The sequence below is a fragment of the Trichoderma gamsii genome, assembly GCF_001481775.2.
Source record: "Trichoderma gamsii strain T6085 chromosome Unknown Scaffold_33.2, whole genome shotgun sequence".
Taxonomy (NCBI): Eukaryota; Fungi; Ascomycota; class Sordariomycetes; order Hypocreales; family Hypocreaceae; genus Trichoderma; species Trichoderma gamsii.
The window spans coordinates 127,142-144,340 of record NW_020171370.1 but is presented as its reverse complement, the minus strand read 5'-3'; the positions used below and the strand labels follow the sequence as shown (position 1 = coordinate 144,340).

The following is a 17,199-nucleotide window of genomic DNA, read 5'->3' as shown; positions in this document are numbered from 1 at the left end:
TATGACTATAAAGCTGGTTTTGACAGCATTATTTTTATATCGAACGTACATCTGAAGCTACGCTGGTATCAGAACAATAACAAGAGTTTTGAACATACTGACAGTACGAAATAAGAATGCACATTAATGGGTGTTGCAAGTTCACATTTAGATAAGCTTTGAGATGTGATATGCTTTGATGACTACATGGTGTTACTCACCTATTTACTCCCCAATTCACAGCATTTTAAGCCCCCCCGAAGCCTTGCCATTCTTACCACAGGCATTCCTAATAGCCGAAGCTATACCAGGGAAATTTCACAGCGTTTTGAAGCCTCCCCGAGGCCTTGCCCTATTGAGCACTAATATCTCTGTGCGCTATGAATTGCGGGTAAGTATGCAGTGTTTGCAGGGAATCTTCCTGTGCGCTTGCTGGACTCTTTGATATGGGAAGAAGTCATCTCGGGAATGTACACATTATTGGAAGGTAGCTCTCACGCTATCTTGACCATCATGTACCTATCTATATATAGGTAGGTATTAAATTGTATGCATCTAGGTATTGGCTGTATCGGCATATGTGCGCTCTTTGTTCTCATCGACGTCGGCATCAAAATCATCCAATAATTCATCCTCGAATGGCAAATTTGCGCAGATTGAGAAACTTGGCTACTTAGTCACGGGTGTCAATTATACGGCCCATATAGATGTCGATGTGAAATCAAGCGCATAACTAAAGATGGGGTAGTTGATTTGGTGGTCAGTAACGCCGGGCCTAACTCCATCTCTTCTAACGTCGACTGCATTTGCCGCGGAGGAAAAATCGCACTGATCGGATTCCTTGATGGCGCCACAGCAGGGCGGCATCTGAGCGAGCTTTTGCTCAGCCTCATGCTTAGCGGAATCTTGCAGCGAGTCTTAGTCTAACATAGCCCTCTGCTTTGGAATCGTTGTGACACAACTGACAAAAGAGCAGTGGCATTTCAGCGGAGTCAAAGTCGTATTATCGAGGCATTGTGTACCTGGCAGAGAGAAATACTGGGCTTTAGCTTTTGGTTGGGTCGCGTATTCGCGTTGACGAGGCGAAAGAAGCTTCAGACCACATGATCGCAAGGCGTCACGCTGGGGAGATTATAGGTTGCAGAGGAGACACTAAGATATATATGTGTAAGTCGACGTAGCATAGAGAGAAGGGCTACCACAGTGAGTGACATAAAGGAGCGTATTCGTATCTTTTCACATCTCCAGAACACCGCGGACTAAGACGGAGTATTTGATCCTCAATACGCAAATTGTTACTCAACACGCAAGCACCCAGGAGGCAACTACGTCATTTCTGGCCACCAAAGCAACAGCTCTGCTCCCCCGAGTAATAATGCATGGCGAACTGAGATTTGGGTGTGCACAGAGCCATCACATGATGGTTCCTGGGAGATACGAATTACGAGGTGCAGCCACAGCCTAGCTCTTTTAGAGCCAAGAGAGAGTCAATCACCACGCCCCCATGGCAGAAGCTCCCTCTATACTGATGTTTTAATGAGGTTACTATTCATTTGGCGGACCCTGCATTAGCGAAATCGTGGCAGCGGCGGATCATCGACCGGGACCCGGTGATCCGGGACGGCAGGCAGGCGGGAACCGGGGCGGCCACCAAAAGAGGTGGCAAATCAAAGGAAACGTTTCATAGTATCGGTGCGCTCGGGCAGTATAACAGCGCAGAGGTATTTGCAATTTTAGATGCTCGAGATCGATATGCAGCAGCAGTATTGCAAATCATTGTCTAAGCCGCGGTTACCAAGAAGAACCACCGAGGCCCAAGTTTCAAAATCTCGGAATCGGAAGAGCTGCTCAGAAAAAGGTCTCATGCTTTGCTGGAATTTTCCACAGTACAGTGCAGCTGATGACATGCCTGCCAAATCTCGGGGATATGCAGGGACCCGATAATTCTCCGCCGTGGTATGTAATCCGATGCATTAGCCACTCCATCAGCCACCCGCTGCGTGGCAGAATCTCGGGGAAGCATGTCTGTGGCGCAGCCGCCCACAACTTTAAGGCTTGGCAAGCAAGGGAGGGGCTCATTCGATGGGGCTTGTCCTAAAGAGGAAATTAAAAGGGGGGCTAAGGCAGAGGCCGCCGTGACGTATTACCAAGCAGCTGCCGAAGGTGCCCGAAGCTCCGACGGGGAAGGCGCGCAGGAGTAGCAAGCAGGGCGGTAGGAACACCCCAGAATGCACCTGCTGCATGGCAGCGTGTGGCATTTCCTAGCCTGGAAAGAGCCGTCTGAGCGTACCTATAGGCCAGAATATTCCTCTGTACCGATTTACCCCATAGCTGATAGTAACTGAATAATCCAGTGCTGGCATGGGGGTTTCTCATTCTTATTTTTAGGAGAGAGCCACCTTTTCTTTTAATAATTCAAATCTCCCTTTTTTCTGCGATTTTTACGCGTAAATACGGAGTGCTGATAGCGGGTGTACGTATGCCACCCCTTCAGGGCAAAGTATATAAATGGGAGGCGTTTGCATCCAATAGCTTGGGCCATCAGCTGTTTTACATTTGTCATCACCAAAAAGTCGCCGTACTCTTTAACACCCCCCCTCCCTCTCAGGCATTCCATCTATTACATATCATACATCCATACCTTATATATCTGTACCTTACTCAGTAGCTGTATAGATATATATATCTATTTTGCCATATATATTTGGCGATCTGACCTGACGTCACTTACTTGACTTTACTTATTCAGACCTCGATTTAACCCAGCTTTATTTAAAGACAAGGATCTAGTCTTTACCAACCAACAACAACACACTCAATACCAATATGACTGATGTCGCAACTCGTCCCAACAACCCTCTGCGGAACGACGAAGACGCCATCAACGATGCTGTAACGAGACAGCAGCAGCCTCTGCCATCATCAGCATCAACAACAAACGTCGACAGCAGCGCTATTCGCCATGAAGAAGCGATCGAGATAGACGCCGCAGCGCCGTCAACAGCCTCAGCGGGCGAGTCGGACATGGACGACGATGACGACAATGTCGCCGACCCCGTTGAGACCGTGAGCATCACCATCTCGCATCGCGGCCAGAAGCTGCCCTTTGAGCTGGACGCCGACAACAACGTCATGGACCTATTCTGCGAGATCGAAGCCGTCCTCGAGATCCCGATCCAGAACATCAAAGTCATGGTGCCCAAGGGACCATTCATCAAGTATCCCTTCAAAGACCCCGAGTACTCGGTCAAGAACCTCGCCGGCAAGACAATCTCCGTCATGGGCTCAACCGCAACCGACGTCCAGGCCGTGCAGACCATGTGCCACAAGCTGCACAAGATCAAGGCCGCCCGCGAGGCCCAGCGATCCAAGGCCAAGTCAAAGACGACCCGGCGCCGCACAGCCGCATCTCCAGAAGATCTCAAATACACCTTTATGCAGGTTCGGCCGCTGGGCGGGCTGCCTAACCCGGACCGCAGTCTGAAGCTGCTGATGCGCCTCAAGGAAGATCCGGGCATCAAGGCAGCCATGAAGAAGCACAAGTTCACGGTGGCGCTGCTGACGGAGATGGAGCCGCTGGCACACACCGAGTCGACGCACGAGGGCACGACACGCATCCTGGGACTGAACCGCAATCAGGGCGAAGTGATTGAACTGCGTCTGAGGACGGATGCGCACGACGGATATCGTGACTACAAGACGATTCGGAAGACTCTGTGCCACGAACTCACGCACAACGTCCATGGACCCCATGACAGACAGTTTTGGGATCTTTGCCACCAGATTGAGCGCGAGGTCGACGCAGCCGACTGGAAGACAAGCGGCCGGACAATCGGCGAGTCATCGCGCTACCACATCTCAGGCCAGGATGAAGAGGAAGACGTTCATGAAGACGATGGCGGCTGGACAGGCGGCGAGTTTGTGCTGGGCGGCAGCAACAGCAAGATGAGCAGCGCGGGCCTCAGCCGACGAGAGATTCTGGCGCAGGCGGCGCTGGAGAGGCAGCGAAAGGAGGCGGAGGAGGAGGCGACGGCGGTGGAAGCGGTGGAAAAGGGATGGCGGCCGTGCCAGAGACCACAGCCACCGAACAATGATCGTAACTTGTGAAAAGGAGCGTGAGAGACAAACAAAGGCATTTGCATCAGTTGGCGTTACTTAATGGCAGGAGCATAAGGCTTTCAATTTTTATTTGATTCTTGTTTGTTTGTTTGTTTGTTTGTTGTGGTAGCTCCATCATAGATGGAAGGGAACATGACGCAGTATCTGGGTTTTATTAGCATGTTAAGATGGATAAATCATTTGTGAGTGTACGAGGGGGACTTGAAGAGTGTGAGAGAGGATAAGACTCATCTCATATCAATTTACACAATAAATTCTACTTGAATCTTGACCTGATCATTGAATACTTTTTACTTGTTCTTATTCAATCTAATGATACAGAGAGTGCTAGTGATGACAATTTCCATCATTTGTATTATCTTCATCAGTAAGGCAGCGGATCAAATTCCAGCCCATCCACCGTCAACCTAAACGCATCATTCCGCGCATAACTCGCCGCCGTGTCCATGTCCAGTCTGCCACGGATGCAGTCGCGGAGATCAATGTCGGCGTAGAGCAGATTATCCGAGTCTTCCCACTGAGGGCCGGCAACGACGTCGCCAAAGGGCGAGATGACGACAGAGCCGCCGCGGGAGAGGTATGAAGCAGGTTTTTGCTGCTGTTGAGTTTGTTCCGAGCGTTCTTGTTCTTCCACTCTTGGAAGATGCTGCTGCTGCTGCTGCTGCTGCTGCTGCTCTTCTTGAGTAGTGTCGCCATTCTCCGCAGGGCACGACAGCACAATCTCATTGCCATCCTCATCAAAGACGCTCTTCCGTCGCCCGTGCCTCGCCCGGGAAGGACTCGGGTGCGAGCCGTTCCTCACGCCTTCCGCGCCGAAGCCGCGCCTCGACCCGCCGTCGTTCGGGACCACATCCCGGTCTCCGAGGGCGGCCATGGACGCCAGGCCGGCCTCACTTGGCAGGCTCATGTTGGCGTTGGCCTCGGTGGGCACGCACATGTTGCTGCTGACGACGAAGCACCGGCCCTCGATGCCGATGGTGCGCATGGCGCTGAGCCAGCCCTCGCGGCCGTCTGCCGTGGGCGCGAGGTAGAGGTTGATGTTCTGGTTGTAGAGCGACTGGCGCAGCAGGGGCATGTAGTTTTCCCAGCAGATTGCGGCGGCGAGGTTGACGCGCTGGCCGCGGATGGTGGTGGACACGGCGCGGAGGGTGGAGGGATGGCCTTCTGCCCACATGATGCGCTCGGTGCCGGTCTGGTTGATGGTTAGATTCGTAGATTTTGCAGACAAACAATTCAGCTTGTTGAGGGGAGACAAACCGGCTTCACTTTTCTTCTCTTGCCGATGATGCCCTCTCGTGGGCAGATATACGGCACAGAGCACCATAAGCTGCCACCTGCTTTCTCGATGCATCCCACCACGATAAAGACGCCCGTCTCGCGAGCAATTCTCTCCAGCTCTTCTCGCGTTCCATCGCCTCGTCCTTTACCACCCTCCTCATACCCAGGAAGTTGCCGACGCACCCATCTCAATCCGGCGCCCGCACTGCCTTCGCCGACGGTATCTCCCAGATCAACCGCCTTTTCAAAGTACTGAGCAAACGACTCCCGGCCTTCAGCAGAGCGACTTCCCACAACGGCGCCAAAGGTCGTGTTGCGCGGGTAGCCGCCGATAAAGGCTTCTGGCAGCAGGAGGATGTCGACGCCCCGGTCTGCGGCGCGACGGGCGATGCCTTCGAGGTGGGCGAGGGTGAGTTTAGTGGTGGCCTGAGTGTGGGGTGAGGCGGTTCCAACGCGGATAGTCATGATGGATATGACTGCGGAGTATAAGTGAATAGTCACTTGGGATATTCAACAGAGATTTGAGAGATGGCTTCAATGCAGACTTTTGGTATATACTACTTGCAGATAGAAAAAGCAAAAGACCTGCTTTTGCCGAAACACGAAAGAACAAAAGTGAGGAGATCCAAGAGGAGCTTGTCATCAATTGAAGCAGACCACTAATAAGGTTTTGCGTCATCTACACTAACTCGAGCTGAATAGAGCTGCTGCCCCTCATCCCCTCTTCACTTATTTCCACATTGGTTGCAAGTGTCCGTTGGAGAAGGGCGCGGCTCTATTATACGGTATGACTAGCAGTGCCTTGTTTGGGAAATGTGGCCCGGGTAAGCGGGGAGTTTAAAGAATATAGAAGTTTGGTTTGACAATTAGTAAATTGCAGTGAATTGATTTAATGTTGAAGCTGTTGTCCCATGGGTTAATAGAGAGTTTACTCCTACTCTTGAGTAAAAGAAACAGTCTTTCATTCGCTGCTAGTTCAACGTTTTGCATAGGCTACTGTCATGACATTGCGCCGCTAGTTGTGGAAAGCCAACACCAACATGATCCTACTGCCGCAAGTGTCCAACTCAAACTATGCCGCACATGCCGCACACTCCAACCCGCCGTAGCCGGTTCGTCTGTTCTATCAATTGCGGGAATATTTACTCAAAAGATATTTGCTCAATTTCTTTTACATATGATAATGGAGTATTACGTCGAAAGCCCTCTCGGGAATTCCCGCAACTAGACACACAAAAGGTGGGAATAAATGTAAAGGGAGGGAGAAGAATATCGACTCCCCAGATCGAATCTTTACATGCGTCACTATGGTCTAAAATCTTATCTTTTTTACATATCTGACATTTTCTTCTTAGCATATCTTCAAGACGGAGTCATGCTTACTCGTATAGGCGAGCTAGCTATAGAAGCAGCTGAAGTAGTTGTGTTCAACTCGAAATGATTGCTATCAACCATGGCACTAAGTGATAGACCGAGGTGCCGGATCTGCGGAAACGAGGAAGCTTGATATTCAATTTTCATCTAGCTTCTGACGTTACACTTTCATTCTCTCGCTCGTCTTTTCTATCCCAAGGCCTCATCTTAACATGTTTTTCAGCTGTGCATAAGCTTGATAAAGCAAAACCAAACTCCACCACCCAACTGGATCTGATCCGCTACACCTGCGCTAACAGCGCGGGTTACATCTTCCGTAGTATAGTGGTCAGTATGCAAGCTTGTCACGCTTGAGACCCGGGTTCAATTCCCGGCGGGAGAGACCGCCAGCAGTTCCAAACTGTGAATTCCTTTTTTGCTTCGTTTGCATTTGGTTGTATGTAGATGGCTTTGCTTATTGTGACTTTTTGGTTTGCGGCCTGAGCTGAGATCGAACGTGCCGTAAAGACATAAAGTAGATCTCACAAACAAAATTCCACATGTATATGCATTCATTACTGCCCATTCGTATCATTACATCGTGATATGACATTTTATCGGAAATTCCCATCACCTTCTCCTCGTCCGACTCGCTACCGGCGCTGGCTCAAACGCATCGTCGTCCGAAATCTCGTCGTCACTAATCTCAACTGCCTTATCCTGCGTCGCTCCCTGTGAAAAACTGAGCTTTGTCTGCCGTTTCTTGGCCGCCGTGGCACCTCTAGTTTTCTTTGCTGCCGCAGGTTTGCTAGCAGCGGCTGTGCTCTTCGCCTTTTGTCCGCGCCTGGTTGCCCGCGCAGCTGGTTTAGGTGATGGGGGAGCCTCTGCTTCATCCGAGTCCATCACCACATCTTCCTCTGGCGGTTCTTCTTCCTCGCTGTCCTCAAAGGGCTTCCGGCCACGCCGAGCGGGCGGCTTTTTAGCCGCAGCAGCCTTCTTAGCCGGCGTAGCCTTTGTCGCCCGTGCTCTCTTCGGCTTTGCTGCCGGTGGTTCCTCGTCATCTAAATCTAGCATTTCATCATCTTTTGGTTGTGGTTTTCGGGATGAGCCGCTAGCTTCCAGATTGGACGGCATGTCATCTTCGTACACCCAGGCACCAGGCTCGTCCTCCCAGCTACCATCGAAATCCGAGTCCCACCCGTCTGGCTTGGGTTTCAATACCCTCTGTCGTTCGCTTTGTGCCATCCTCCCCAAGCTCCCGGCAGTTGCCATCCGCTGCTCTACCCTCTGCTTGTAAGTCTCCATGGCGTTATTTAGGTCCTCATCATCAGATTCGAGGCCCAGCATTTGTCTGACCTGTCCGGACAAGTGTTCAGATACAAAAAGCTCCATAGCCTGTTTATCGTCCTTGGCAACGAACTGATTGACCGCTTCGCTAAAGGGGCCTTGTGGCAGGACTTTGAGCGATTGTACCGAGAGAAACTGATTGACGAGATTTTCTACCTTGATCATATCGGCTGAGTCGTCCTCGAGGGACTCGAGAGCCTCCGCAGTGTTTGCCTGCGTGTTTTTGCCTGGAAAATGTAAGCTGGAAGTAAAGCGCAAGATTAGTAGATAGAAGACTCACTGGGGGCCTTTTTCTTTCGGTAATAATACACCACATCATTCGTGTTGGCCACTCTGCCGATAAATCGGTTGGAGAGCCGCTGTGGATTCTCGCAGTCGAATTGACCACCTTCTGGTGCGGTATTCTCAACTTTTAAGCGGATAAGGGGAAGAGGCCGATCTTCCAAGGCCTCTTCATCTGTCTGAATGGCTTCCCAATCTGCGTTTGCCTCCTCAATCATCTCCTCAATCACCTCCATTAGCCGTTTCGTGATGTCAGTTCGATTGTCCTTTTTCGTTTCCAACCCTCGGAAGCGCTTGTCCTGGGAAAGAATGATTTCTCTTGTAATAAATGGACGGACCGTTCTGAGCGGGAACTTGTCAACTTTAAAGGTCTTGTTATTTACACTAAGCACCGCGACATGCTTTTGGACAGCCTCTCCCGGCACCAATGAAGTAGCTACCGACGATCCGGGCTGCATCACATGGAAGCCAGTCTCTGGATTCTTGGTAGGATCGATCAGACACTCGTGCTCATGTCCCCAGACAATCAAGTCTAGCCAATCTGGAAGTACATTTTCTGGTAGATGTGACGTCGCTGTATGGGCATGGTGGTTCTGATGGACAGCGAGCAGATTGAACCACTCGCCAGTCTGCATACCGGGGCGAAACCACTTGACCTTGTGGTCTCGGAATGTTCTAAACATGCGCTCATCACGGACATTGCTTAGCCCATATAGCGCAAGCTTCGTCTCGCCTTTTTGCAGCAGAATCGGCTTTGCCTGGATATTATCCGCCTCGGCTACCCTCCCATAGTAGTTTAGCAGGCCTGCTGCCTGTAGCAGATCTAATGAACAGTAATTTCCTTCGCCAGACGGATCATCGTGATTACCATGGATAGAGAAGACTGGGATCGAGATGTTGATGTCAGGATCTTCGTAGTTGACGTGGGGGAAGGCTCCCTCAAAGACATCGGCGGCGTCAGAGAGGAACTCGAGCGGGCACGGCTTCATCCCGAGGCAGTTCTTGCGGAGCGTGCGCATGACTTGATAGAGGGACTTTCGAGAGGGCTTGTTGTCGTGAAATAAGTCGCCGGCAAGCAGCACCATGTCGACCTGCAAAGCGTGAGCTTGGAGCCAGATAAACGAGCAGGATGCCTGGAAGATGCCGGCTCAACGTACGTCCTCTGTGCGGGCCAGAGTCATAATCTCGTCAAATGTCCGCCAGCTGTCGTCCTTGCGGATCGCATCTCGCTCCTCGTATCCCACATGATTGTCCGTCGCAATCAGGATGCGGATCGTGTCTGCCTCTGAGCAAATGTTAGCGGGGCAGTCTGCGACCAGCCATTTGCGGCGCCTCGAGCTTACCAGCAAACTCGGGCATGATGCCAAACGAATGTCTTCTGTTCAACGGCTGAAAACAATCAGCACTCCATTGACTCTGAGGCTGCTAAAAGACAAGAAGCAGAGGCGGAATTCGAATCTCGCAAAGTGTGCACAAAAGAACATTAAGCTGGGTGGGCGGTTCACGGTGGGAGACGCGATGCTTCTAGGCATTAACGCGCCATGATGCGAGGTCACGTGCTGCCAACAATCGAAGGAGCTCCAAATTCTCTCTTCAAGGCAGAAAAATATAAATAGATGCTTTGCAAATTGGAACTAGCTGCTACTAGTAGATCTAAGCTTTTTTTCTTTGGATTTTGAATCTTGGTTGCTTTCGAAATGCTGCATCTAACTTTACTGGCTTAATGCGTTCTCTGTCTTAGCCGACTTACACATATGATTGGGACCGACTCTATCAACATTGACCTAGTATTTGCCATGATACTATTTCCATTCATGCATTCTTGGTTAATCAAGCTGAATATAACTCAGATACGAATGTATATATATGTTCAAAACAATGCTCGCTTGTGCATAGGACCAAACCATTCTAGTTGTGATACGCAATCGCATCGTCCCCAATCTCCGCAAAGACAGCATCGACAGCATCAACAACCTCCTGCGGAAGTGGCCCCTGCTCAAAAATCTCCAAGTTCTCGTTCAGCTGCTTGATGCTCGAGGCACCAATGATGATGGCATCGCCACGCTCGGCGGAAAGAGCGCTGTGGTAGGCAGTCCATCGAAGAGACGCCGCATGTCCAGAGATGCCATGATTTGCGGCGACTTCTCGCACGCGATCGGCGGCAGCATCGATGCTCGGCTTGACATATCTCGAAGAATAAAAGTTGCCAATGTAATGCTGAGTAATGATTAGCATATTGACTCCCCCTGTATAGGAGCTGGGACTTACAGAGGTGTCGTAGCGACCTCCAGCTTGGGCGTTCTTGTGGTTGCCATTGAAGAATCCCGCAGCGCCAGGACTGTCATGAAAAAAGTCAGTCATGAATCTTTCCAATCGCAGCTGTATTGAAACTCACCTCCAAGCGTAAAAGGCAATGTTGTGTTTCTGCAACACTGGGAGGAGCTCTTTTTCTCCACTTCTAACGATAGGGTTGTACTGTCCTTGGTAGACAGTTGGCTTTACAAATCCCTTTTCTTCGCTAATCTTGATGAACTGCTCAACCTCGGCAGCTGTGTAGTTGGATAGTCCAAATCGCTTAAACTTGCCCTCCCGATAAGCCTTGTCCATGGCCTCCGCGGTCTCTTCAAAAGGCACGCTCCGGTTAGGTTGATGTAGATACATAATGTCAACTTGAGGAACTCTCAATGCCTCCAAGGAACCATCAACGCTGTCTGCAATCTTGTCCTTCGAATGAGCTCCCTCGGGGCGTGAGACAACCTTGGTGCCGATAACGAACTTATCCCCGACATTAACTGCACCGAGACGGGGCTCACAGGACAGTGGAGCGTGTGGTGAATAGCCTCTGGCGGTATCTATCTGGCGGTAGCCGCTCTTGTAGAAGACATCGAGAAACTCTTGAACTTCTGCTGGTGAGTCAAACTTGGCCATTGGGTCTCTGGACATGTCTCCAACCTATTGTCGATGACCGTTAAATGGCATGATCTTGGATGTCAAGGCCGTGATAGCTGACTCACATTTCCTGTTCCCAGGACAATCTCAATTGGTGATTTAGGCATATTGGCAGTATATTCAGTTCAAAATAGCTTTTGATGGTATAAGACAGATTTTTTGAACTTCTTGTCGCTAACCAAAGGTCTTATCCTCTCTTCTGTGCTGGATGGCGCCAGCCAACACTTATATACTTATCCATACCGGAAGGTTCCTCGGTATACATAACAATTTATGGGCCGAGTTGCCGACTATTCATTGGATGTTGCTCAGTGTCGCCATCTGAAAGGGCCAACCCGATACGCGTAGCTGACAAATGCGCTAGCAACTCAGAGCCAATCGTGTTAGTTAAAACGACTCAAGCATAGAAGATTGCAGTTGCCTAAAAGGAATGCTAGAGCGAAAATACCTTGGTAAATATGTAAAGACCATTATATAATCCGATTTTTATATAGTACAGAACCAGGCCGATTGAGTACCGAATAGTAATCACAGTCTGGCGGAGACAGCTCGGCCACGAATTTATAAGCAAAAGGGTCCTGCTCAACCTCTAGGATGGTTCACTAAACTGGTACGAGCTGAATTAGCTAATGCCTTCTGGATTGAGGGGCGCCCTACTTGTGACTTATATTTCGCCCTATAGATGACTTGGAATTTGAGTTCGCCCTATTTCTCGAGCGACCTCAGCTCTTTGACTATATTGTGTTTCCGATTGCCTATTTTCCACCGAACGGGTGGCGTGAGATCGATCTAAATCGACGATCAAATTACCTACATGCTCATCACATGGAGTATCCACAGCGACATGGTCCAGGCGGCTGAATCTATTAAAGTCAGCAATTACGACTAAAGGAAAATCGTCTGCAGATTCATTTACCATATCTGTATGTTTGCATGGGATGGCACCAGTAAGACAGCAACGTTACGGTGCACTGGCTACGTGCCTGATGCGACCATAATGTCTCTTTCTACAATAGAACACAGCTGAAGGATCAAGTATGCTTTAATCTGGCTGCCCTTTTTGGCCAGCATATATATATGCACTATATATTTTGGATGGCATAGTCAATCCTGATGACTTTCCTGGTCGCTGCCCTAAGCCAGCACCTCATCGCCTCAGCACCCCAATCTCAAGCAAGCATACCGTGCTACTATGTGCTGATGACGATGACCCAATTGGGCGACTTGCATCTGGTCTGCAGCGAGCTATTTCGATATAGGATTGTGAAGAACGCAGTAGATCGTTCAACGTAAGCTTTTAGCTATTGGCCTCAGCTGTGGTCTCGCCTAAGGCGTCATGAAGGTAGTATTTTAGGCTATTGATGTGCGATGCGACACCTCGTGTTCTGTTCACATGATAATTTTCCCCAAGGTGGCGAGTGAAACGTGGTGTAGGAAATAGAAAGGTGTCACGATACTCACGAAAGAGATTCCTTCACGATGAGATTGAAGATCTATTATATGCACTTGAGCGCAGTATATGGACACTGATTAGAGCAGGTGTTGCGAGGACATTGCCCTCCAGTTGTTTCAGGTAATCCTGCCGCATTTGAGGTATGACATGTGGTCAGGTATCTTCTAAAAGGAGTCTTAATGAATTATGCAATACACTGAACAGTATATTTTCGGCATAGAGGCTTACTGTAACGCCACAATACCAAAACAAGACAATATTTAATCTTCGCGCACAGCAATGGTGTTACTCAAGGATTTGTAACGTTGTATTTTCTATGAGCTTGGCATAATGGTATTCTCGGAGTATTAGAGCATAAAAGATCTGCGCCTTTTATGATTGAGTGATTGCAACTGAGCAGCTGGGTTGTCTTTAAACTTGATAAAGTTGCCTTTTGATCATCAGCAAGCATGTATGACGATAAAGCACCTGCTCGGTCGGCAGAAATCGGTATGTCAGTGATCACCCCACAAACACATCTTCCGGATGGAATTGCACTTTTATCTCCGGACAAGATTGATCATCGCTCGGACGAAGAGATTGCAGCATGGCTTCAAAAGCGCCACCCCGTTACCTCTGACAAGAATATCTGGACATTCTGGCACTCTGGCTTTGCTCAAATGCGGCCATGGGTACAGCGAAATGTTATTAATTGGGTCAAAAGGCTGGGTCCCGATTGGACTGTCCATGTAGTGGATCGCGTTGATGGCTCGGAGACAAGCATCTTCAATTACATTGATACTTCTCTCTTTCCGCAGACTTTTATTGATGGGACTATGGATGGTCACAAGGCGCATCAGGGCGACTTGGTACGCTTACCTCTGCTATGGAAGTATGGGGGCCTATGGATGGATGCAGGCCTGATACTGCTGCGACACGTCGATGATATTTGCTGGAAGAGAATTGAGGATCCCGAATCTCCTTATGAACTGAGTGCGGTGGCTTTGATGCACTTGCCGGATACTTACACTCCACTCAACGGCTTTCTCGCCACCAAACGCAACAATCCCTTCATCAAACGATGGCACGATATCTATGTTGCGCTTTGGGATGGAGTCACCAACGCAGCCGGGTTCCATAAACATCCGCTGTTGTGCCATTTGCCTGTGTTTTGCCCTCCCAAGGATGCGGCCAATATGACACCCGTGGAGGTGAATTATGAAGCCTTTACCGACTATGTGGCCCATTACATGTGCTGTGAGCGACTGAGAAAGCTCAGCGACCCAAATGATGGCTTTAACGGCGCAGAGTGGTATAACAAACACATGCTCTTACTCAACGCCCGAGAAGAAATGTTTTACGCTCAAGAAATATCTCATTGGGATGCACAACGCCAGTTCGATCTCTTGTCGATGCCCCGGTCTGGGGACGATGTTGTTGTTGATAAGGAATGGCAGGAGGCTGAGGATTTTGTAACATCAGTGCTGGCAAACACCTCCATGGTGAAGCTGCCTCACGGGCCGGGGAGCGGCGGATTGGTGTTGAAGATGCTAGCTGATATTTGGGATGACGAGGAGAATCACAATAAAGACAACGAAGAGGGAACGTTTGCTGCTTATTTGAGATATGGTTCTACGCATTTTGATCAGACGCGGGAGGTTAAGAAGCTTGATTGGCAGAATCCGGAAGAAGAAGTTTATACTGTCGGCTATCTGGAGCCTATAAAATGTTAATTAGCTACGATATTTTAAATTGTCCTAAATATGGCTTTATTAGGCTAAATCTCACAAGTCATAGTGCTGTTTACTATCAATTCAAGAATAGCCTGTCTGACATGAGCTGGCGCTTGATCAACAACATCTTCACATTCGTCATGGCCTATTTAATCTCAAATCTCTTTCAGCGTTTTCATCATCGAAACGGGCCTCAGAGATATAGTATTATTAGCCAAATGATTTAATTGCGCTTCTGACACATGTAGCTGCATGTGAACTCAATGCGGATTGAATGTTCAAGTTATAGTTGCAGACAACCTTACACTTATTCCGCCATGGGAGCCCTAAACGACGTCGGCTTTTTGGTTAGAAGCTAGACTACATCATCATTCCATGGTCTAGCAGGAAGTTTCGAAGGAAAATAACTCTCCAAAGCGGTGTGAAATAATCTCCTAGCAATAGGTAATTGTCCTAGCCAAGTTCGCTCTTGTATTTAGGATATCCAGTCCTATCACATAATCGGAAAAAGCCGATCTTGATAGGCTAGTGTGGTCTTTTAGGCAAGATCTGCTACTTATATGTCCCCAGCTAGCAGCCTGAATCGTATCTATGAGGCAGATTGAGCATTAAATTTGCATTCTACGTAAAACCTTTCAAGAAATGAGTATAATTCTGCTAGAATTTTGTAAATTCGATGGAGGTAAGAGGAAAGACGCCCTCGAAACAGTTTTTCGGCTGTGGAGTGCCGTTTGGACCCGCCTTCGCCGCGGCTCATGATGAATAAGACGCATGTAAGACATTGAGCAATTTGGGTATGCGGGGTTATAAAAGAGAGGAGACCAGCGACATATATCTGTTGCCTTTATCTCTCAGCTCTAGCAGTAAAGACTTATCAGGAAAAAATGCCCTACTCACTGAAAGGAAGAAACGTTCTAGTCACCGCTGGCTCTAGGTATGGTCCGATGATTCTGCTGCCTCACTCTGAAAGAGAGCTCCACACTAACCACCGCGATAGAGGTCTTGGGGCCATCATCTGTAAGAAGTTCGCCGAAGAGGGGGCTAATGTCGCAATCAATTATTTCTCCAATTCAGCAGCAGCTGAAGAATTGGCCAACACTTTGACCAAGGAATATTCTACCAAGATATTCATCGTCCAAGGGGTAAGTATTTCCGGTACGAATGCGCTTTGTACTACTCAAGTCTGTGGCTAATGCTAATACTCTAAATATAGGATGCCGAAAAACGAGAAGACAATGTTCACATCGTTCAAGAAACAGTAAAGAATCTTGGCGGACTCGATGTGATTGTTGCAAATGCCGGATGGACAAAGCTGAGCAAATTTGGCGATCTCCATGCCTTGAATGATGATGAGTGGAACAAGGTATGGGTGTAATAAAGGAGAATGCTGGAATCAACAGTGGCTGACATCTGATATAGTGCTGGGCAGTCAATGTCATGTCTCATCTGCAACTCATGCAAGAAGCCGCGCCAATCTTTAATGCGAATTCCGAAGGAGGTGTCTATCTGATTACTTCTTCCATCTCAGTAAGTAAAGCCATCATGTGCATTCTGGGTGAGTACGAGCAAGGGTTGAAACAAGAGAGTAACATTTTCAGGGAATAAGCAACCGCGGTAGTAGCATGGCCTACTCTGTTACGAAGGCTGCTGGACTGCAGCTCATGAAGAACCTCGCATTAACACAAGGGCCCAAGATTCGAGTGAATGCCATTCTCCCTGGCCTTATGCTTACTGAATGGGTTTGTTACCTCATTTTCTCTTACCTCTCCTGTTGATTTTTTTGTTTGAAATGATAAGTATTTTTAAACATCGCTCACCTGTTCGATGATAGGGCCAGCGTTTTGGGCCAGAAATGATTGAAAAGATCAAAAGTGCATCTACGCTGAAGCGCGAGGTATGTGAAATAGCCCCTTCTCTCGCTCATTTCCCAGTAATTAACTGGTTTGACAGACTGATCTTGATGACACTGCCGACGTCTTCATTTCCGCGGCTAAGAATTCTTCCATGACTGGCCAAGAGATTGTTATTGGTAGGTCATACAATCACTCCGCTATAAGATTTTGCTAATACTGCGTTTAAAAGATTCGGGCCTCACTATGGGAACGTATTGAACCAGGTAGAAAACAGGTTCCCATTCAGTGTCAATGCCCGGCACACCTATTTTATTCGAAATGGCCATTCACCAGTGGCAAAGACTTGTGTTGCAGCCGTATAAGAGAAACTTCTACGCCAACTAACAAATCTGTCTCGATCAGCCTGCGATCATGAAGCAATTCAGCTTCAGAGTTTTCAAGCATCACAACAATTGGGCGAATGGTCTAGTGGTATGATTTTCCCTTAGCATCTTTCTCCGTCTCAGAAATACTTGAGAGGGACCCGCTTGGGAGAGGTCCGGGGTTCAATTCCCCGTTTGTCCACTTTTTGCCTGTTTTAACCTCCCGACCTTGGATTTCCTTTCTCAAATTTTGTTTCTGTGTATATTTTGAGCTTCCGGGAATAGTGAAGCCGATATTTTGCAGCTCAATTGCAGCTCAATTGGTACGGCTTCATTCTTTCGTCCTTCTTTATAAACACAATCTGAATGTGACGCTCACGGTCCGTTCCCTTCCACACTTTTGACAACTCATTTGAGCTCTCAATCAAGCGGATTTAAGATAAATTATATGAGGGATATGTGACACCCGTGATATCATCTACTTGGCGAGACCGCGTTGACTCAAAGTTTTG

At 48.6% G+C, this 17,199-nt stretch overlaps 7 protein-coding genes across 7 annotated transcripts; 3 read left to right on the top strand and 4 right to left on the bottom strand.

The window, feature by feature from the left end:
• Window positions 1-2,805: 2,805 nt before the first annotated feature.
• On the top strand, window positions 2,806-4,086 carry TGAM01_v208183 (hypothetical protein; the record flags this gene model as incomplete). Its single annotated transcript, XM_018809471.1, has 1 exon — window positions 2,806-4,086. One exon carries the CDS (start codon window positions 2,806-2,808, stop codon window positions 4,084-4,086), a length of 1,281 nt encoding a protein of 426 aa, XP_018657355.1.
• A 376-nt stretch (window positions 4,087-4,462) lies between these two features.
• TGAM01_v208182 (nitrilase) lies at window positions 4,463-5,841 on the bottom strand (the record flags this gene model as incomplete). Its single annotated transcript, XM_018809470.1, has 2 exons — window positions 4,463-5,290; window positions 5,356-5,841. 2 exons carry the CDS (start codon window positions 5,839-5,841, stop codon window positions 4,463-4,465), a joined length of 1,314 nt encoding a protein of 437 aa, XP_018657354.1.
• Window positions 5,842-7,359: 1,518 nt separating this feature from the next.
• Window positions 7,360-9,717, bottom strand: TGAM01_v208181 (double-strand break repair protein MRE11; the record flags this gene model as incomplete). Its single annotated transcript, XM_024550274.1, has 4 exons — window positions 7,360-8,303; window positions 8,357-9,449; window positions 9,516-9,643; window positions 9,702-9,717. The coding sequence occupies 4 exons, from the start codon at window positions 9,715-9,717 to the stop codon at window positions 7,360-7,362; spliced, it is 2,181 nt and encodes a 726-aa protein (XP_024404981.1).
• Window positions 9,718-10,266: 549 nt separating this feature from the next.
• TGAM01_v208180 (aflatoxin B1 aldehyde reductase member 2) lies at window positions 10,267-11,414 on the bottom strand (the record flags this gene model as incomplete). The annotated part of the gene is made up of 4 exons (XM_018809468.1): window positions 10,267-10,575; window positions 10,627-10,696; window positions 10,754-11,310; window positions 11,373-11,414. 4 exons carry the CDS (start codon window positions 11,412-11,414, stop codon window positions 10,267-10,269), a joined length of 978 nt encoding a protein of 325 aa, XP_018657352.1.
• Window positions 11,415-11,889: 475 nt separating this feature from the next.
• On the bottom strand, window positions 11,890-12,029 carry TGAM01_v208179 (hypothetical protein; the record flags this gene model as incomplete). Its single annotated transcript, XM_024550273.1, has 2 exons — window positions 11,890-11,914; window positions 11,965-12,029. Coding segments are annotated over 2 exons (90 nt in total), but the record flags the coding sequence as incomplete, so codon positions are not given.
• Window positions 12,030-13,209: 1,180 nt separating this feature from the next.
• Window positions 13,210-14,472, top strand: TGAM01_v208178 (capsule polysaccharide biosynthesis protein; the record flags this gene model as incomplete). The annotated part of the gene is made up of 1 exon (XM_018809467.1): window positions 13,210-14,472. One exon carries the CDS (start codon window positions 13,210-13,212, stop codon window positions 14,470-14,472), a length of 1,263 nt encoding a protein of 420 aa, XP_018657351.1.
• Window positions 14,473-15,356: 884 nt separating this feature from the next.
• Window positions 15,357-16,583, top strand: TGAM01_v208177 (hypothetical protein; the record flags this gene model as incomplete). Its single annotated transcript, XM_018809466.2, has 8 exons — window positions 15,357-15,406; window positions 15,470-15,614; window positions 15,686-15,835; window positions 15,892-15,999; window positions 16,071-16,211; window positions 16,304-16,366; window positions 16,423-16,501; window positions 16,555-16,583. 8 exons carry the CDS (start codon window positions 15,357-15,359, stop codon window positions 16,581-16,583), a joined length of 765 nt encoding a protein of 254 aa, XP_018657350.2.
• Window positions 16,584-17,199: the final 616 nt, after the last annotated feature.